Source organism: Hipposideros armiger, unplaced genomic scaffold, assembly GCF_001890085.2.
Source record: "Hipposideros armiger isolate ML-2016 unplaced genomic scaffold, ASM189008v1 scaffold_205, whole genome shotgun sequence".
NCBI lineage: Eukaryota > Metazoa > Chordata > Mammalia > Chiroptera > Hipposideridae > Hipposideros > Hipposideros armiger.
The window spans coordinates 2,344,377-2,367,058 of record NW_017731555.1 but is presented as its reverse complement, the minus strand read 5'-3'; the positions used below and the strand labels follow the sequence as shown (position 1 = coordinate 2,367,058).

The 22,682-nt window shown below is 38.6% G+C and overlaps 1 protein-coding gene across 1 annotated transcript in view; it reads left to right on the top strand.

Moving 5' to 3' along the window:
- Positions 1 to 22,682, top strand: part of LOC109388741 (mitogen-activated protein kinase kinase kinase MLT-like) — a 127,320-nt gene that overhangs the window by 11,149 nt on the left and 93,489 nt on the right. Inside the window, exon 2 of the mRNA XM_019653724.1 lies at positions 847 to 1,039. Coding sequence (XP_019509269.1) covers positions 881 to 1,039 — 159 coding nt within the window. The 5' untranslated portion in view covers positions 847 to 880. The remainder of the gene's footprint in view (positions 1 to 846; positions 1,040 to 22,682) is intronic.

Here is a 22,682-nt window from a genome sequence, read left to right as displayed (position 1 = left end):
TTTGTTTTGTTTTTCCTGCTAATCTGGTTTGGCAGGGGGTATGAAGGATGACCACTTACCTGGGGGCTAGGAAAGCACCTTCGATTGCAGAAAATATCACTGTAATAACCTCTGGGAGGGCAAATCTGTTCCTCTGGAAACAAGCATAATATTTTTTAAAAAATATTCTTGGCAGAGTCCTTTGGATGACTTAATATATTGTAATCAAGGGCAAATTTTCTACTCTTTAATTAAGTTTCTGCTACAGTATACAATCCAGGGAGCCACTTCGGAGAACACTTGGCCAGTTTTCCTATCATCCCTAAACTGAACGTTTTTTTGCTTTTGGAATCTAAATGCTGAGTATGTTTAATGTGTGGCGTTTTGGCTCTCCTCGCGTCAGGATGCTCCGTTGCTTAGGTTATGTGTATTTTGCGTGAAGTGAGCACAACGCGGGGAGGTGGCGTGCCTCAGATGCCAGAAGAGCTATGCAAGCTTGCCGTTGTTGAAAGCATGCTTCCCGTTTGTCAGGGCTTCGAGATAGCAGACCTGGTGACACAGTAGCCTTTAGGCAGAGCTGCTGTGGCTGTGCAGGCAGTGCCGCTACAGGTTTTGTCGCTGGGGGGAAATCTGAGCCATTTCTCTGTGGACAGCTGTGTTTCAGAGCCTGGGCAAGTTGCTGTTGAATTTTGCACAGGCTGCCAGGGTAAGTGTTTTCACTTTGATTTGTTTATAGTCATGGTTTTCCTTTCCCTGAGTCATCGAGGTTCTTTCTGGAAGTTTCACAGGACTCGTTCTACGTTATCTAAAGTGGGACTCATTTGAATGTATTTGTAACCCAGCTTTTCTTTCTCTTTCTGTCTGCAGGTTTTGTGGAAGTATACTACTGTGTCATTATGCAATGTCGTCTCTCGGTACCTCCTTTGTGCAAATTAAATTTGATGACTTGCAGTTTTTTGAAAACTGCGGCGGAGGAAGTTTCGGGAGTGTCTATCGAGCCAAATGGATATCCCAGGACAAGGAGGTGGCTGTGAAGAAGCTACTCAAAATAGAGAAAGAGGTAAGGTCTTTTGCCACTATCAGAAATGGTCACACTAGCACTTATGTAAGCTTTTCAACCCAGAGTCAGAGGCCACAGGCTGCCAGGGACCCAGAAGTGCCTTTGGGGCTGATGCACAAGGCCCTTTCCCAATTTCCATTCCAGGAGCCCCATAAATAGAAATTATTGCCGTGTGTGCTTTAGAGTTGAGGTCTACTAGGGGTCATCTGAACTGAGAGGATTTCTTTCCATGGCATGAAAGACCGAATGTGCTGTGTGTGAGCTCTCCTCTAGGGGAGGTAAGATTTCAGACCTTTCCTATTCCCTAGTTGAGCCAAGAGGGGTCAGCAAAGAGTCCTGTGGCAAATTTTCATCCCCTCTCTACTTTTCTGTTGAATTTGTAGTCATTAGGAGATGTCTTTTAGAAAATAAAAAGCAATTCCTACTGAAATACAAGCGATACCAGCTTCTTGGATTTTACCTCTACTTGAAGCCAGAAGTGATGAACTTTGTTTAATAAAGAATGAACAGATGCTAGACAGAGCAGCCCTACTGGTAAAATCAAAGAAGGGTGTTTGTTAGCTTTCGGAGTCTGGGATTTGTGCTGGTTGTAGTCAAGCACAAAACTCATAGGCCCTTCATTTTTCTTAGCAGTGTGATACAACCTCACTCCCAGATTCGGTTTGGTACCTGGAGGATAAAGCTAATTGTCAAGCTGACCTGCAGGAGCTCAGTGGCGTCAATAACGTTTAATAGCTACCCTCTGGAACTTTCTATTTGTATGGTATTTCTGTTTATGTCCTGTTTTGGCTAATTATTGTTCTTTTCGGTATCTTTTTGAAGTGAACTTTCCTATAAATATCTTCTAATCTCTTAGAATGATTTCATTTTTTTTCCTATTAATTGCTGCCAGTGAACCATAGTAATTGATTAGAGAAGGAAACCCAAACGGCAGCCACTTCGTGGCGTCTCCTCCCAGCAGCGCTGTGCGATCATGTGATCTCCAGCTGTGTTTCTAGTTGTTGAAGTCAGGTCAGAGGACTGAGGTACCTCTGCCTGGGGGTACCTATAGGTTGTGGAAAGCTTAGGAAGCAATCGCTTTTAAAGCCAATGTGTGCACAAAACAGAAGGGTCCTATACAGAAAAAGTTGCCTCCTCATTTCTTGATCAACACATTTTTTTAATAGTAGCCAAATAAGAAAACCGTTTCTTAGTCTGGACTGAACCCAGCTTCTTTTATCTAGCAAACTCTTAAAGCCTTTATAGGCAAGCATTACAATACCCTTTCTATAAAGAGAAATAGAGCTTTGAGAAATGTATTGAGCCTGCCCTAGGAGGGGCAAGGGAAACCCAGGAGATCAGACCCTCTTGTTCTTTATGTTTTTAACTCTGAAACCTCTAGTTGACCAGGTTAGAATAGAAAATAAACCAGTTGCATCAAATTTTAGTCGAAGAAGTCTATGTGTGCTAATATTTTTAAATAGTAGGTCATGCAACTTCAGTACAACATACATGTTCTTATATGATTGTTGGATGTGAGACCATGAAACAGATTTTGATAGAAAAACAATAATTGCAACCCATTCACTCTACCCCCACCCATACTTAATACCTTTTTCACCATCTTTGAGAGCCAGGAAAATGATATAGGAAAGCAGAGGGGTGAAAACTGGCAGGTCCTGCCCTGGCATAGGCATTTAACCTGAGTGGGTATTGTTTGGGAATTGAGTTGATTACAGTAAACTGCAGGAGCATAAGTCATAAACATGTAAGTGGAGAAAACAGAACTTCGTTTCAGATTTGGGGCTTGGTTTAGTCAGTGATTGTCAGTGATAAAGAGACATGGTCAATTATTGCAAAGCAATATTGCATCTCCATGTTTACTGAGTCAACATGAGTTTAGGATGTAGAAAATTTTGGCTAGGGGTTGGCAGTTATTGAAAAGGTATTGGCGTTCCTTGTATAAATTTTTGTTGCACTTTATGAACTGTGTATTGGCTTGCTGGCTAGGTGTTTTCTCAGTGGTAAGATAAAGGTAATAAAGGTAATAATCTCTGGATTTTCTTTTAATTTGTAGATTCAATCCTGTATCAGTTGGTCATTTTTGCCAATGAGTTTCAGAAACAATGGGACATTTAATAATATGTTTGTATCTCACTCATGTAAGTCTTTAAGAATGACCAGGTATCTGATTAAATATACGTTTTTATAAACTTAGTGAAAGATAAAATATATACCAAACTCTTTAACTTTGCTTATTTGAGAGGATAGAGGAAGACTATTTATTTTCATCTTATTTGTAGACCTCTAGTCTTGTGAGTGTTGCTTTCCTCTGGTTTAATGAGTATATTACTTTTCTAATTTAGAAAAAAATAAAGAAAAATAGCATTTACTTAAAATCTTGATAGTTCTTAAAAACTTTATTTTTAAAAAAACTTTTACACCTAGGGAAAACCTATAAGAATAGTACCATGAACTCTAGCATATGCTTTCCCTAAGATCATCAGTTATTAACATTTTACGACATTCGCTTTCTCTCTATATAGTGTGTTTTTTATTTATATGTATCCATATGTATTTTATTATTTTTGCTAAACCATGAGATTAAATTGCATATGCTGTCTACCTTTATCCCTAAATACTTTAGTATCTTCCAAGAATACAACCATAATATACAACTATTAAATTGAGGAAATTTAACATTGACACAATAATATTACCTGTTATACAGTCTATATTCAAATTTTGTCTGTTGTCCCAATGATGCTTTTTATGACAGTTTTTTCCCAGCCCAGGATCTAATCCAGGATCACGTACTGCATTTAGTAGACATATCTGTTTAGTCTGCTTTAATCGGTAACAGTTTCTCTGCCTTTCTTTGTCTTTTAAACATTGACATTTTTAAAGAGTGCAGGACGGTTTTGTAGCGTGTCCCTCATTTGGGGTTTATCTTATTCTCCCTCCCTCTTGCCTGGTTTAAGGTTACGTAGTTTGGGTAGGAATGCCACATAGGTCATGTGTCCTTGGTGTATTTTAATGAGAAACCCACGGTGTACCATACTTGTGATATTAATTTTCAACACAATAAGGGGGCTCACCCAATTTGTTCACAGTAAAAATTTATTTTCCCTTAGTAGTTACTAATTAGGCTGTTGGTAGATACTTTGAGGCTATGTAAATATCTTCCCTTGACAAATATTACCCAATGTTATTAGCATCCATTGGTGATTCTTGTTTGAATCAAATATTATTATGACAGTTACTCTGTAGAAATCAAAAAGTTCTAGCATAAATGAGTCTTCCTTTTCTCACTTATTTATTCATCCATTTGTTCATTTATTTCTTGTTTCATTGTAGACTAATGGATTCCTTTTCAAATTCAAAATGTTATAGTCCAGTATTATTGTTTTTTACTTTCATGCTTAAATTGTCCCCAAGTAAGAGCCCCTCAAGTTGGCTCTTGTGTCCTTTTGGTATGTCTTTATCATCACTTTTTAGCATTTCCTTTGTGGCACAAAAAGCTGCTCCAGGATCATCTAGTTGCTGTTCCATTCCTGGAGTCAGCCATTTCTGTAAGAAACCATGATTCAGGGTGTGTGATATGGGAATGTGATATTTAGAAACCAAGATTTGGATACTAGGTTTGCTTATTGTAGACATTAAAAAAAAAAAAAGAGGCTTTGTTCTTTTGAGAGAAAGAGTGGGTATAGATAAATTTTATTTATGGAAGCATTTAATTTAAAATTTAATATCATACATCTGGTCCTATTAGGAATGTAAATTGGTAAACTTTTTGGAGAACAGTTTAGCAAAATATATCAAAAATCTTAAAATATTTACTTCCTTTGACTCAGAAATTTTACTTCTGGGACTTTATTGTAGGAAGTAGGAAATAATAGTGATGTGCAGAAATATGGATATAATAGGCTGCTTGGCGTCTGTATGATGTTTTTATTTTTCTTATATTTTCCATATTTTTCAATGATGATCTCATATTTTTCCCCCAACATTTTATTATGAAAATTTTCAAAAATAAAGTTGAAAGGGTTTTATAGTGAACATCTGTATATCTACCATCTAGGGTCTGTCATTAACATAAATACTTGCTTTATCACATATCTATCCAGCTGTGTATCCTTTCATCCATCAATCCACGCTGATGCATTTCAGGCTAAATTACAGGTATCAATACATTTCCCCTTAAGTTTCTGTAAATCATGAATATTCTTACCAGAGTTCAGTATGTGTTTACAGTTTTTTTTCCTTTTGACATACAATGAAATGCACATATCACTAAGTTTTGACAAATGTGAACACCGTGTGACCCATATATTTACTTTTATAATCAGAAAAAAACTCAATTAAAAAAATTATAGCTCCGGTAATCTGTGGCACTTTCTAAGGATAGTCAAGTGAATTGAGTTTTATAAACCTCTTTAGTACGTCACAAATCACTCATTTTCCAGTTTCAGTATGTGCCTCTAAAATGTTTACTTTTCCATAGCAGTGCTATAGGATTTTCAGTGGTAACTTAGCTTCTGTGTGTTAATTGCAGATTACTTACAGTGCACTATTTATTTTTGTTTAAAAACAGAAGTTTTCAACAGGGAAAAATATATATGATCTTAAGGATGTATAGGTAAGAGAATAAACCATTGTTGTATCTTTTTGGTAAATTCCAGTTGAGCTGAGATCCAATCAAATTGCAACCAAATTGCTTAGGTAGAAATTGAAGCAAGGACTGAGGAGGACAAGGAAGGACCTTGTGGATCATGTGTTCCCTTTCCAGTTCCTACGGACTGAGAGGAGAATAGCCCCCACACAACAAGGGGCTCCTCAGCTTCACAACGCGGACTGTTAGACAGGGTTAATCAGACCGGCTGCATTTTACTCTTGCAGCACATTTCATGATGTGTTAAACCAGACGTGTCTGTACATAGTATTTTTTTCTGCCTGAGAGATGGAAACCTGGAAGCATTTGTGTTAACATGAGATTGGTTGATATTCCACTGATAGTAGGAAACCAGGCTCCTAAGTATGAGATATGAAAGAAACACGATTTCTTTTTATTTCCCTGAAAAGACTTGAAAAGAAGCAGAATCCTCAAGAGGTAAAATGAGACCTTGTCTTCATTTGCCTTGCCTTTTACAAAGAATGTTTTTATTTCAAAAAAATGTTTTTCCTCCCAAATTTGACTGTTGTAGAAATGGTGAAAGCTATATAAATTCAAGTTTCAAACCTTGTCCCAGGAGCCAGCTGAGTGGCTCAGTTGGTTAAGAGCACGAGCTCTGAGCAACAGGGTCTCCAGTTCAATTCCCACATGGGCCAGTGAGCTGAACCCCAGCTGGCGACTGGACTTGGAGCTGAGCTAGCTGTGTCCTCGCCAGCTAAGATTGAAGGACAAAAATTTGGCTGTTCCTCTTCCCCAATTCCCCAATAAAATCTTAAAAAAAAACCAAACTTGTCCCACATTGTAAATATTTATAGATAAAGAGAGAAGATCAGAATGTCAAAACTGGTCATGAGAACAGGAGCGATCAAGGAGAAAGCAGTGTAGAAGTCAGAGCAAATACAAATAGCTTCTCAGTCCACCTTTAAATTTCCCCCTTGACTGATTCTAGAATATTCAGTTACAGAATGTTCTTTTAAAGAGCCATCTTATGTTTTAAATATTGATTTATTTTGACAGCCCTCGGACTTTTAACTTCTCTAAATGATATTTGTATTTGCATACAGTTGTAATAATTACACAACCAATTCTGTTAAATGTATCACTTCAATCTTGCACTTAATCATCTTTCATATTGTGAATATAGATTTTTATTTCAATGATGCTTCCCGTTTTTAGATCTTTCTGTTATTTTGATTTTTTTGAAAGAATTATTCTATTTGCATTATTTTGATTAAAATGACTTTAAAAGTATATAATCAGATGACTAAAAAAAGACCAGGAGCTATCAATAACTTTTTATATAAAGGGGGAACTATCCATGTGAAATAGAAAATACAATCTTAATATTGACACAGAACTCAGAACTAAAAATAGAAGTTTTTATTATACAACCTTTATCAATATGGTAGCATTTAGTGCTTCATAGAAGGCTAGGTAATGTTATCACTTTACTCGTTCATAGGAGACCCTTTTTCCTCTTCTTTGCAGTTATCTACCTGACTTTTAATGAATTATTTACATTTGCTTTAATTGCAGGAATGCTGTTTTAATATTTTCCCATCCCTGAACACAATAAAGACGAATAATATCACATTGACTTTCTTTATAAATCCTTACAGTATTTAAATATATTGGTGTGACCAGTACTAACAAAAATTAAATATCCTGGATATTTGATAACTGCCATTGAATTCTGGCATAGTTTCTGTGGTAATTTTTCCAAGGTATTCAAGAATAACCACTTGGTATGTTTAAGCATCAAGAGGGTGGACTTAAGTCTACTACAGCTGACATTTTAAGTGGCTCCTTTCAAGCGTCCATACTGTACTCTCATTGCCTATCCAGTGTGTTACGCATCTCCACCCACTCTCCCCCCTTTGCTCAGGAGACCCTTCATGAGTTATTTAGGACAACCCCATGCAGAATTATTCTCTCCCCAGTCAGAATTTACCCATTCTGGGTTCTATTCTTTTAAGGTCAGGGGTTCTCAAAGTGTGGCCCATGGACCAGTAGCCTCAAACATCACCTGGGAACTTGTTAAGCGTGCAGATTGCTGTGCCTCACCCCACACCTCCTGAGTCAGAAACTCTGGTGTGTGGGGCTCGGCGGTCTGTGCTGTAACAAGCTTTCCAGATGTTTCTGATGTCCCCTAGAGTTTGAGAACCCTTGCTTTAGGTAATACCTAGGCGATCGTATGTGAAATACAGGTTGTCCATATGTTAACTTCAGCATGAAATTTTAGGCACCTTGTCAAATTGGTGATGGAGAGATTATTGTTAGAGGCTTTGTAGACCCTTAAATTTACCATATTCAGGGTGACCGGTTAGCTCAGTTGGTTAGAGCGTGGTGCTGATAACACCAAGGTTGCCGGTTCGGTCCCTGCATTGGCCACTGTGAGCTGTGCCCTCCCTAAAAGAGTCAACTACGCCATTGTAGCATGAAAGCGATGTGTAACCAATAACCATGGCTGTTCCACCCCCCCCAAAAAAAAAACCCAAAAACCAACATTTGAAAAAAATTTCACCATATTTAGGCAACCTCTTGTGCATAACCCTACTTCCCAGTGTCACTGAGCATGAAGAACTCAAGGCTGATGTATGAACGGCAAACACACATGAAGCCTTTGACCTGAATTCCCCACCCCTGTTCAACCACTCTCCTGCCCTATTTCCCATCTCCGTAACCTTGTTCACATTCTTTCCTGCACCTGTAACACCTTTGTCTTCTCTGCCTGGGCAGAGCCTACTCCTTCTTCAGCTTTAATTTCTTCCTTCTCTGTGAAACATTCTCAGTTCGCAGAAGCATAAGGTTTTTCCTTTTCTTTCTGACTTCGTACCAGTTAGCAGCCATACCAGTAATTGGACATGTGATTAAAACTGCCTTGTGACTCTAGCTAGTATTACTGTAAGCTATAGCCACTTAACTTTTCATGCAAACGTGACTTCTCATCTGAAAAGTGGGGCTAATAATAGTACCTACATCATAGGATTGTTGAGAGGATGAAATGAAATAACATGTAAAATGTCTAGAAAAGTGCTTGACACATAGGAAGATTTGGATAACCCCTAACTTGTCGATTCTAGCTTCACAACCACACTCTAAAGTCAGGATAGCATACCGGTGTCATGTTTTGTAAAAACTTCTATTTGTTGGTCCCTAGAACCTTATGTTGGAAAGGGGTCCGAGGCCACATTTACAGTCTAGGAAAGAGACATGGCAAGGCTCAGCATGAACGTGGAAGGACAAGCACGTAGGCGGTGTGTTCAGAGTCTGTTGTGAGCTCTCTGAGGGCGAGGACTGCCGCTGCCTGTGTTGCTGATGCTGTCACATCTTGGTCATCATCACTGTACCAAGTATAACTACCCCTGTGAGCTGATCACTTGGTTAGGAGCTTGCTATTACTGCCCTCTTCATCTGCATAGTCATGTTACAAGACTGTCATCTCCATTTGACAGATGAGAAGTGAAGCTCAGAGAGGCTAAGCGACCTGGCTAATATAAACAGCACCCTTCCTTGCCTGCCTCCCAGCATCCAGCACTGTGCCTTCTCACAGTCAAGTATTTGTTCCTTGATACGTTTCATGTTACCGTAGACTTCCCTGTCATTCTCATCTAGGAAAGTTACCTATATTGAAGTACCTACATTTCCTTCATTTACTCTCCTGAGCTGTGAAGAGGACAGAACACGCCTGTTCTTACTGTGTCACTGGTTGTGACTTGCCTTCAGCTATGTAGTAACAGAACTCTTAGTTATTATTATACCTTTGCTTTACCTGATGTTTGGTTTTTACAAGTGCCCTCGCTTTTGTGCCGCTTAGACAGGCATGCCATTTCTGCGCAAGGAATTTTAAACATTTCCCTGTGTCATGCCACATATATAAATCATCCCTCTGCATTAGAGAATAAGTAATATAAAATAATGAATTATTTTACTTGATAGTTAATGTAGTCATCACCCAGAAGTCTATATTAAACAGCTATCCATCACTCAGCTCTTTTCTATCAGATATTCCTATTACTGGGAGCTTATAGTCTAAGACACTCCAAAATGAACTACGATAAAGAGAGATAGAAAATTGGACACATGTTGAACAAATACATAAATGAAAGGAGTAAGCATGTATTACTGATATTTCTGAAGGTAACACAAACCTTATGGGAGAGGTAACCTTCCAGTGAAGAAAATTTACAGGAATTATTCCTCCTGGGACCAAGAGGAGTTTAGAAAATTGCCTGAGTTATAAATAAAGTTCTTGTCATGTGATGTGAAATGCAGTTGCATTAAGACAAACATACTGTGATATTTTTCAGATCACTGATGTGGTCATAAAAATGTCTTATTTGCAAGAGAAAACCTCTATCCTTATTTTTGCTACTTAGTCATTTAAAATTTTTAAAATCCTTTCAAAACTTTGTTAAATTACTTATTTACTTGCATGTGGAGGTAATTTTTGATTTGCCATGTGAGGAACTTTATTGCAGCTATTATTTCAGCTTTTCATGAAAGTAGTATTGATCTCGATATATTGAGCAATAAACAGTTAATATTTGTTCTCCAGCCATGCTCTAAATATTGTTCCGATATCAAACCAATGAATGTATCCCAATAAAGATGTTATATCCTGATTGACAGGTGTCATTCAAAGCCAGGCTCTTGCTGCCAGAAGAAAAATAGTATGAGGCACGAATTGAATTTCTGAGAAACTCAAAGCCTAATATAGAGAGAACAATTGAAAAATTGAAGGAGAGAAAGAGCCACCCAAACTTCAGATGGTTTCAAAATAGGTATGACTGGCTGTCTTCAGACAAGAAATGATCTCATTTGGGTATTAAAAAGGTGCCTAGAATTTTCTTCTCTGCTTTCTAGTGTAGACAAGGAAGGCACTGACATGAAATACCCAAGATAGAGACCATGTTATCAATTTGTTGTTCATTCATGCTTGATTCCTACTCCTGGTGAAGACATCTAGTTTCTGTTTGAACACAGCCATTGATGCAGGCTGTTCCGTTTTTGAACAGTTTAATTCTTAGAAAGTTCTTCATAATGTAACTTTCAGCCATTGGTACTGGCCTCTGTGTCCAGGGCTATACAGCATAAATCTTCCCTCTTCCATATGTGAGCTTCTTCAGATTGGATCTCTGTCTTACTGAACGTTGCATATTCCGAGCTCCGCATAGCAGCTGTCCCACCATAAGCGCTCCACAAATGCATAGGGCATAAATAAACAAAATAATAAATGTAGGGGCCACACCTCATCTTTCCCTTCTTCTGTAAGATTCGCAGAAAGGTTTTGTTCTTCCTGAATCTACAGAAAAGAAAACAGCTTGGTATTCCTGGTCTACTTCAGAGCCTTTTCTTCTCCATGTTTGGCTGATTTTTTTGAGTTCTTAATAAATTAGTTTGTCCCTGAATGAAAAGTTCTGTTCCGTTGCAGATGGGAAGGATTTTTCTGGCCATGGTTCATAATCTGGTTTGTTTTTTAAACGTTGTTTCCAAAAAAGGAATCCAAAATGCTTTTTCTCAGCTCTGTTAATATCAGATGTTCACTGATTCATGACCTGAGAAAAATTAAGGTGTCCTAAATGAAATGAGACTGCCGGAATTTTAATGACTTGAAACTATGACTCCTAACCCTGATACTGTTCTTCAGGAAAACAGTGCTTCATAAAATTAGCTGCGTGAAAGCAGCTACGCTGATAAGGATGAAATGGCTGGGGAGTGTTTATGCAGGCTCTGTTAAAGAAGGAGGGGCCTGTATGGCTGCTGTGCTTTTGAAGAGAGATTATAGTAAGCAATTAACGTACAAATTCAGTTTAACTCAACTAAATTTTGAAAACATGCAGAACAATGCTTCCTTTAGTGGGAGGCTGAATTGCTTCTGTTATTGGAACTGTAGTCACCAAGTCTACCTTAAGAAATACATATTCATTTTAATTTTAATCATTGGATGGGTATGTAAAATATAGTACACAGTTTAATTAGCATCTAAACTAACTTCTCCTAAACTATTTAGCTGCTGATCAAATCTTTAAAGCTGTGAAAGTGGAGAACTTTTTCCCCTTAAATTTTCAGGAGAGTTTCTTAACCACAAAATAAGGCCCCTAAGTATAACCTGCATTCTTCCTCGGGAAGCACTTTATATTCAAAGACACCTGAAATTGTGGCAAAGGCCAGGGTACCTCTCTCAGAACAATGAGGGTAGGTGGGGAATCCTGATTTTAGATAGAGTTACCAAAAGTACTGATCAGACCGAGAACAGATTTTAATAAGAGATCAAAAAATTAATATTAACTGGATTTGGGGGTATGAAGTGTTAAAATTTTATACTCTTCTTGTTCTGAAAATTGTTAGTAGAATATTTTTGTGGTTTCATGCAAAACCCTTTGTACCCCCAAAATCTCTGTCACCTAGATGTAGGGTAAGGAAATAGAAGAAAATTAACATTTTTTGAGTTCCCATTATTTATAGCCACTATTCTAAGCAGTTTACATATATTCTCTATTTACTCCTGTTGCTCATGCCTCAAATTTTAGCACTGTAATTTCGTTGTTTTTTTTTAAGTTTATTGGGGTGACAATGGTTAGTAAAGTTTCATAGGTTTCAAGTGTGCAATTCTGTAATACATCATCTGTATATCACATTGTGTGTTCACAATGTGTGTAATTTCATTCTTTAAGATAGTTTCCTCTAATAAAACTGCTAATACCACTGAGAAAGGTAACTCTATCTGTTAGTAATAGCTCAGAGTGAATGACGTATGTGACTGTTTTCTTGAGCACATAGTTTTCTAGGTGGCGAGATGCACAATTGGAGCTATAGGAGACTACGATCTGAACATGTTATAAGGAAACCTCCTTTTCAGTATTCTGTCATCCAACAAATATTGAGTGTTTATTACATACTAGGCACTATTCTAGATACTTGGGCCATATCAGTAAATAAAATAGACAAAAATTCATATCCTTTTCAAATTTACCTGTAGATGTGGGCAATAAAAAATTAGTTAAATGAGATGTTGACACATTATAAAGACTCTTACCCGTCTTAAATGTAGGCTGAACTTAGTGACTTGCTTCTAAAGATCATAGATAAGGAAAAATGAGAAACTTCACAGCAGACAGACAAAGTGAGCAGAGTTAGCATCACTAGTGATGAGTCATGTTGACGGCATCTATCCCTGATACGACATGGTCAGAAAAGCAGTTCATCTGTATGATCTTCTTCCCAAAGCCCATCACCTCAGTCTAGTCATGAGGATCACATCAGTAAACCCAAACTGATGGACAGTCTGCAAAATACCTGCTAGCACTCCTCAACTCTGGCAAGGTTGTGAGAAACAAAGAAAGACTGAGAAACTGTGACAGCCCAGAGGAGATTAAGGAAACATCACGACCAAGCACAATGTGGTATCCTGAATTGGATTCTAGAACAGAAAAAAAGGATATTGGTGGGGAAAAAATAGTGAGATCCCAATAAAGTCTGGAGTTTAGTTTATATTAATGTACCAAAGATGGTTTCTTGGTTTTGATAAACCTACCCTGGTGATGCAACATATTAACATTAGGGGAAACAGGGTGACAGCAACTGTCTACATGACCTTTTCGTTTTCTGTAAATCTGAAGTTAGTCCAGAATAAAAAGTCTGCATTAAAAACGTAAGGAAAAACACAAAGCAGAGTAAGGGAGATCAGGTGTGCCAGAACGGGGCTCGGGTTGCAAGTCTAAATAGGTTGGTCAGTGGAGGCCTCAATGAGAAGGTGACATTTGGGTAAGAACTTGAAAGAAATACGAGAGGGAGCCACGTGCATGTATGGGGGCAAAACATTCCAGGAAGAAGGGACAGGCCGATGCCGAGTGGGAGCACATCTGGCGAGTGGGAGCACATCTGGCATGTTGGAGAAACAGCAGGAGGCCATTGCGGCTGGAGTGTGAGGGGAGGAGGAACAGAAAATGGGGCCAGAGAGGTAACAAGACCAAATGGCATAGGGCTTTGTAGGCAATTGTAAGAGCTTCTTGTTTAAATTGGGAGGCAGTGGTGAGCAGTCGAATACTTTGGAGTAGATAAGTGAAATTATTTAACTTATGTTTTAATATGACCACTCTGGATACTCTGATGAGAAAAGACTGCATGAGCAGAAAGACCGGTTAGGAATATAATCCGGATGAGATGTTTGTGGTTGGGGCCAGGAAGGTTGCAATGGAGGCAGTAAGAAGTGGATGAATTTGGGGTGTATTTTAAAGGTAGCGCTAACTAGATTTGCACACTGGTTGGATGTGCTCGGTGAAAGTAAAGCCAAGGAAGTCTGAAGAGTTTTGCACTGAGGAGATGGAAGGATGTGTTTGCCATCCTGTGAGATGGGGAAGAGGATGGGTGGGCAGGTGTGTGAGAGCAGTTCACCTTTGATGTAGGCAAGAAACAATTGGAATTAACCATGTAAACAATTTACATTTACAGTTCAATAAAAATATGAAATATTGGGTTGTCGGAAAAGTCGTGACGTCGTTTTTTTCTATGTTTTTCATTGCAAAAATGCGTCATGACTTTTCAGACAACCCAATAGTTAGAGACAACCCAATAGTTGGAAACAACCCAAATGCCCATCAACAGATGAAGATAGACAAAATACTATATATGCTTGTAATGAAATAATATTCATTCGTTAAAAAGGAATGAAATTCTGATACATGCTAAACCGTAAATGAATCTTGAAAACAGCATGCTAAGTTACAGAAACCAAACACAAAAGAACAAATACTGTATGATATGACCATATATGAGGTACCTAGAATAGGCAAATTCAGATACAGAAAGTAGAGTGGTGGTTATCAGGACTGGGAGCAGTATTTATTATTGTTTAATAAGTACAGTTTCTGTTTGCAAAGATCAACAGATTCTGGAAATAGTGGTGATGTTTGCACAACTTAATGGATTATACACTTCAAGTGGTTTAGATGATGAGTTTTATAATATGTACCACCAGTAAAATATAAAGTTTTATTTTAAAAAATGAAATATTAAGGGATAAATGTAACAACTGAACTGTATAAGACCTTTACACTGAAAACTATAAAATATTGCTGAAATTAAAGAAAGCATTAATAATAAACAGAGAGATATACTATATTCATAGTTCAGAATATATGCTATTAAGATGTCAGTTCTCCTGAAATTGATTTGTAGATTCACTACAATCCCAATCATAACACCAGCTAATTTTTGGTAGAAATTGACAAGCAGATTGTAAAACAGATATTGAGATACAGAGAACCTAGAATAGCCAAAATAATTTTGAAAAAGAAGAGCGGTATTAGAGGACTTACACTACTACCTTATTTCATTACTGACTGTAAAGCTATAGTTATCAAGATCTTGTGGTATTCATGTATACATAGACCAATGGAACAGAACAGAGTCCAGAAATAGACCCACACATATTTAGTCAATAGATTTTTGACAAAGGTACTTCAATGCGCAAAAGATAATCTTTTCAACAGATGGTACTGGAACAATTAGTCTCTATGTGAAAAAAACAAGTACCCCTGTGCTAGGGATTCGAATATAGTATGGTTGCTGAGAAGCGATCGTGGTGTGTGTTTTTTCCAGCCATATCCAGGTGCAGAGTGGAGTAGACAGTTGGATTTGTTCAGGGCTGTGGATTTCCTGAGTATAGTGAAGTAAAAGCAGAACAAAAGAGTTGAGGATGGATGTAAAGGAAGGATGCTGTGATTTGCCATGGAATTTAAGCTAAGTGAAGAAGAAAGGAGAGACATCAGGGAAGGAAGCAGCACTGAAAAGGCACAGGTCGTTATAGGTCAAGGGATTGTTGAGCTCAGGTACTAGAAGGAGGGAGCTGGAAATAGAGGAGTCAGTGGTCTGCAGTGGGGTGGATGGCTTTGGGATTAAGGAGGGGTGCACTTAATTAGTAATGCAGGGTCTGGGCTGTGACTAAGGAGTGAATGACTGAGGTGTGGTGAACGATTACGTCCTCGCAGGGGACTTCACGGACTTGAGAGGACACGTGTCAGGCCTCACTTATGTGCATGCAAACATTCCCACACTGAAACAGGAATAGTAATTGGAGAAAATGACAGAGCTAGGAGCTAAAATCATCAAGAAATGAAGGGGAGCTATCTGGAACTGGAATATGTTGGTAGCCATGAAGGTTGTTAATGGATGATGCAATGTAATGACATAAAACTCCGCTTTTAGGGAGGAGGGAGAGCTGTCTAGAAGTGGTAATGAGGAGCAAGGACAGCCTGCTCACCTCCAGGCCCAGTGGAGCAAGTGCTAAGAGAGACAGACTGACTGCCCTTGAGAGGGCTGCAGGGGAGAGCCAGCTTCTGTCAGAGAAGATGAGGGGAAGTTCAGGGAAGAGGTTCAGGAGAGAGGGGGTCTAGCTGATGATGCGTGGGCACAGTGGAAGGGTTTCAGAAGTGGAGGAAAAGTGCGAAGTAGGGGCTAGCTGGAATATGTGCAGCCACACGGGTTAGCATGTGAGCCATGAGGGAGCGGCAACCTGAGGCCTAGGCTGTCTGTGGTGATGACATGAACAGGGAGAATGGGCACAGCGAGATTAGGCCTGGAGTTCTCAAGGAAGATAGCCAGGCCGTGGCGGTGGGTGGGGGTAGGTGTTAGGGCTCCCCGGCCTCAGGAGTTGGACATAAGAGACCCCGGGCGGAGCATACTGACTGAAAATCTGTTTAACAACAGGAGAGATTTTCCTTAACGTCAGGTTGTGTGATTTGTGTGATCTGGAAATTTGTCAGTGGCTTTCTGAGCAGATAACTGTCTGAGAACAAGGCCATTGTAGAGAAACTAGGAAACCTAAGCCCAGGAAAAACTTCTTGCCAGCATGTCCTTAAAAGGGAATCAATCTACTGGCAAAGATAGCAGTAAAAATATTTAGGAACACTATAGGATGACTCTTCCCTGGCAGGTTTTAAACAAAGCCTCTGTCTTTTCTTGAAAATGGAGGCATTAATTCCTGAAAGCGGTATAGCTTAGTGTTTAAGAGCCAGCACTCTGAAGTCAGACAGTGTCAATTAAAATGCCGGCTCCACAGCTCATTAGCTGTATGGGCACGCTCCCTACCCAGGCCTCAGTTTCCTCCTCTGTAATGTAGATAATAACAGGGCCTGCTTCATGAGGATGCCGTGTGGACCCAGTGAGGTCATCCATGTAAGTGCACTTAACATGTTTCTGGCACCCAGTCAGCTTTCAGTTGTGACTGTTGTTATTACTGTTATTTCAGCAACTTATAGTCAGAACACACCCAATATTTATACTCTCCTCTGTGGCTTGTTAGCATGTCTCACAGCATAGCTTTCCTTTTTAAGACCTGTAGATAACTAGCTACTGACGTCATTCTATAGTATAATGTTTCCCAATCTTTTAAAATCTATGTTTTCTGTGATGTTTTCTCAACCTATTATTTTATCTTCTCACCCACCAACAATAATTTTGTCATTAATTTACTGTATTTTATGTTATGAATTAGGATATTGTAACCTTTTTTTTTTTAACTGTACATGTTCCCTCTCCTTTCCCTGTCCACTTGAAATTGGTATCTTCTCCCTGCTCAAGAATCGCTGTCATAGAGAATCCTTACGGTTGCATAATGGAACAATATGGAGGTATTTTCCCACATATATGATTGGTGGAGGTGAAAAGGAATGACATACTTAGTGCTGGTGAGGCGGTGGGGTAATGGGCACGCACAGTCTTTCAGTCTGTGGTGGCAACAATGAAGGATAATGAAGATAATGAAGACTGCAATCTAATGACACGACAGTCAGTATTTAAGGAGGAGGGAGGGAGAGCTGTGTGGAAGTCATAATGAGAAGCAAGGAGGACAGCTTGCTCACCACGACGCCCAGTGGAGCAAGTGCTGAAAGGGACAGACTGACTGCCCTTGAGAGGGCTGCAGGGGAGAGACAGCTTCTGTCAGAAGATGAGGGAAAGTTTAGGGAAGTTTAGACGTTTGGTGGGAGTCTAAAATAGCATAGGCCTTCTGGAGGGCAGTTTAGGAGATTGGCAGAAGTCTTAAAATGGAATGACCTATCACCCTCATGTTTAAGAATTTGTTCTAAGAAGATAATTGGAAAAATGCACATACTTATGTATTAGGAGTTGTGTCTGGCCATGGAAAATTGAAAACTGTGAGCATATGTTAACTTTATCATCAGAAAAGAACAACAGAGCTAACCAAATGCATGGAATCTTATGGCATGTAGATGGGAAAAACATCTTTATAATTTGCCTATTTTGTATACATAGGCAATTCACCCTCTGTTTAGTTTTGAATCATGCAAAGTACCTTGAAAGTATATTCATATGCTTTTGATATTTTCTGCTTCAACTCTCCTTAGAATATCATTGATGGCCCAGAATTTTAATCTCCTTATTTAATCTCTTTATTCGTTCCCCAGTTTCTTTGCTGTCATGAAGTTCTGCATACACGGGATATAAAATAAACATGAATTCCACTTAACAGTTTCTCCAGGTCTCAGTTGATAGCTGAAGAAACACTGCAGACAATTTAACTTAAATGTCATTTGCATTTATCTGAGCACTTAGCACCTTCTTTTAGTATTCTTTAGGAATCCAAATAGAACATTTGGTTACCAACCAATAAGGCTTTAGAATTTTGCCTTTGTTTCTAGCTTGCTCCAGATCTGGCAATTGTAAGGGGAGAAATCTGTGTTTGCTTTGTAGGTGAAACCATAATGAACATATAACCCAGTACTTGGGTGGTATTCGAAATGTGTCTTTTCCTTTGTTTTTTTTTGGATTATTTATTTATTTATATATATTTTTTTTAGCAAACCCATAAAGGTTCTGGAATGTTTACCCACTGCCATTTGTCAAGATGAGTGAAGAAATTTTCCTTTTTAAGAACTGTATATATAAACAGAGAAAAACATTTTTACACCTGTTTATCTTAGCAGGGCCTGCAGAGAGGGGGAGGTAGATTCTCCATTTAGAGGAGTTTAAAGGGGAGAGTACCCTGTGACCTTGTCGGCTTTGGATAAGAGCACTCAGAGCCAGATGGAGGGTCCCACCATTTGTGTCTACAAGTAAAAACCTTTCCTATATTCCTCATTTCTCTTTTTGAGCCCATCTGTGTAACTTTCAGCTCACCTAGCTGAACTGTCTATGTTCATAAGATACTTTCATAATACATTTTCAGAAACACACTTTAGGGTTTAGAGTTTTTTCTTTAATGAAAACTACCTTTCAGTTTTGGTCCTCATTTGATACAGTAAATGTCTCACTCATCCTAGCATATTAGGGAACCTAGTTGGGAGAGCGTGATGTCATTTATCTGTCTCCTCCAAAGAATGTTTGATGATCTTCTTCCTTTTAAAATATTAATTCAATCCAGTAATAACATGACTTAAGTAACAATATCTTTTTTACTTTAAAAAGAAATACAGTTCTTTTTTATACAACTTCTAAATCAAAATAAATGGTGGCCTCTTTGACTGAATCAGTTCATAAGGCATACAAGAAAGTCTATTTTTTTGTTTACTACCTCCCCTCATCACTGACTTTCTTTCCACACAGCTACTTAACCCACTGGCTACAGCCTCAGTTCTTCATCTTGGAAACATTCCCACCCTCCTTGATTTCAGTTGTGGTCTCCATCTTGTCTTTGACCATCATCCTGAGTGAATTTGATGGTGTCCACTTTAAGGACCTCTGAGCTGACTGCAGACTTGTGTCACTACCATTTCTATGACTTTTAGCTCCACTTCCCTTCAGCCCCTTTCACATTAAAACCTTCAACATATCATAGCTTAGAGATGTTCTTCCTTCAAAGTAGCAAGCCTGAGTGTCCCTTCTCTGCACATAATGTATCTTACCCAGTCTTCCAACAGCTCTGACTTTCTTCATTCTTATCATGGCATCTAGCTTTTATTCTCCAAACTCCGCATTCGCTGTTGGAATTACTTGTGTCCAAGCCTGCAGGGTTCCCACCATGCACTCACTTCAGTGCTCCCCTCTTAATCTTGTTAAATCCATTTTTTCTTGTCTCCTTAAACTTCTAGTCTTAGAAAGTGGCTTTGCGCATCTGTGCTCACCTGGCTTAGTGTTCATTGTCTTCTTAACGGGCAAATGAATGTTAACATATTTATGCATAGGTTTAGTTTTAATAACTTTTGACTGTCAGAAATTAAACCTACCATCAGAGGACAGATGTTTACAACACTGAGGAACTCAACTAATGAAATTACAGGGTCTGTGGTTTTTAATCAGGCCTGCAAACTCGAGAGTCTGTGTACAGTGATCTAAAGGAGCAAAGCCATGCATCACATGGTGGGAAGTGTGAGAGCTATAGGAAAGTGAGCAGGGCAGCCTCCATTGGGTCATAGCCGTGTGCTAGTCTAGCAGGGTCGTTGTTGTTCAAAAATAGTGCAGGCTGGTGGCTCATGGGTGTCTGTTCTGCAGATATGTTCTGTTTGGTCCACACAGTACTTTAATTTTTAAAAAGTTGTCATCATGTAAAAATTACATGATTTTACATGAAAATTCAGATTTCTAGCTTCCTTCAAAAAAGAAGCAAACCGAATTCCTGTTGTTGAGTGGTGATACTGGCAATTTCCTTGATGAAAGCAAAGCTCATTTGGAAGTATCAGCTCTAAGAGATTTAATCAAGATCAGTACAGTAATTTTATAATTATGTCTCATAATACTATATAATTTTCATTAGTATTTAACAATGCAATTAATAAAATAAAATAATTGGTCTTTTAAAAAAATTATTTGTGGGCCAGCCGAGTGGCATGTTGGTTAAGAGCTGGCTTGGGACGCCAGAGGGCCCCGGTTTGGATCCCACATATGAGGGCCAGTGACACTACCCTCTACAGCTAAGATGCTGAACAACAGCTCAACCTGGAGCTGGGCTGCCGTGAGTTCCCGGTGACGGCATAGACTGCAGCCCCTGCTGCAGTGGGTTGCCATGGGCTACCGTGTGTGGCCAGCAGCCACCATGAGCAGCTGTCCAGAAGCCGGTGACTGATCTGCCTCACCCGGGAAGAGCGCAATGATGGTGCCAAGTTGGGCCAGTGAAGTGACGTCCTCCACAACTAGACTGAAGAACAAAAGGACAGCAACTTGTCTGTTCCCCTTCCCCCAATCCCCCAGCGCTGTTCCCATCCCCCAATTCCCCAATTAAAAGAAAAAAATTATTTGTGACGTATATCTTAAAGATAAAGGACTATTAAACTGAATCTCTTAAAAATGCTAAAAGGGTTGCTTTTATGAAGTAAGGTTCTGTTCCTGTAAACTTTTTTTTTCATTCAAAAGCTAATATGCATTTTTAAATAACCCATTATAAACAAAGTAATAAACACATTTGGAAAATGGTATCAATGCATAAGACAAAGGATAAATTTTCTTGATATCGACAGAGGTCTTTCAGGTCAATAGTAAAAAGATGAACCATTCCACTGAAAGCAGGCAAAGGACATAGAAAGTTGCCTCATAGAGAAAGGCGTACATAATCATGAAAGAACTTGCAACCACACAATAGTAAGGCAGCATTTTGACAGTCCAAGGTTTTGGAGCTTCGAGGTCCCCAACGGCATTACCCATGAGAATGAGGAAACAGCTCTCTGGAATCGGGCTGCCTGAGGTTCCGGTCACGGCTTTGTCACATGTAGCTGTATTCCTGTAAACTTTTAAACTTGCTCATTTATTATTTTTTTTTAAATAAAACATACTGTAATTTATTCTTGGAATGGACTTTTGGAACAAAAACTATAAGTAGCAACACAAAAACAAAATGTAAAAAAAACATGAGCTGGAATGTATGTTTAAGCAAGAAGCAGCTTTCCAAACTACAAATATCATGTCCATATTTCCTGAAATTATTTCTGATTTGATACAAGAATACAATTCAGGACATTATTCCTTACCTCCATGCGTTTTCCCAAACTACAGATATGGATAATTATTTTTATGTGGTAAAGTGTCAGCGCACTGATTCTTTTGTTTCATTCCTACAGTGACCATAAAAGAATGAGACAAAAACCAAGGACGGTGATAATGAAAAGATCACTTGTCTCTTTTTCTTTTTTTTTTTTCCCACGTGAAGGTCTCTCTTCTCAGTTTTCTCTATAAGGAAAGCTACTCTAGAAAAAAAAATCTTTCTTTGAAAATTCTGGAATGATCAGGCTGTGCATATTCCTCTTGTTTTTACCTTATTTGCTTCTGTGATAGTGAAAGATATAAAATATGTAACATTTACTACGTAGTAGAATATTTTATTAGCAGACGTTTCCATTCCATTTAAAGGCTTCTCCCACCCCCACCTCTTTTGGAGTCTTTTAAAAAATACAGAGTGTTAAGTGCATTGGTACATTTAATTTTTTGTTTCATTGAAGAGAGAATTTTTTTTAAATGATGAAGTTTGTGACAAAAAAAATAACTTTTTATGAATTAGCTCCTCGATGATTTACCCATCAATGAAAATAATACCAAGGCTCTGATGTACTTCATTTATTTTAATATTTATTTTCTTAATGAAATTTCACTCTTTAGACTGTAACTGAAATATCCTTAATTGCACAAGAATTGGTTAATAATTTCCAAGATTACACAATACAGAATAGAACAAATGTTAGGATACTCTAGAGGAATGCTCATCTAGAAAATGCCATCTGAATGAGGCAAACAGACGTAAATAATTTTTGGCTACAGAAATTTTGTTAATCTCTTCTGGCACCTCATATCAGAAACACTCCTCATTCCTCTTAAGGTGCATTAGAAAACTGCCCAAGTTATATAAAGACCTTCTCTGTTCAGTTAGAGTGATGTACCTGCCATTTGTCAAGGTAGGGAGGGTGGGAAGAGGGTGGCGGATGCTTGGGGGAGTGGTAAATGAAGAGATGTGACGAGAGTACAGTATATCTAAATCTCTAGGATGGTAGGAGACTTAGCCCAAGGGATTTTCTGTTCTATATACAGTTATAACCATAAAAATTTGGG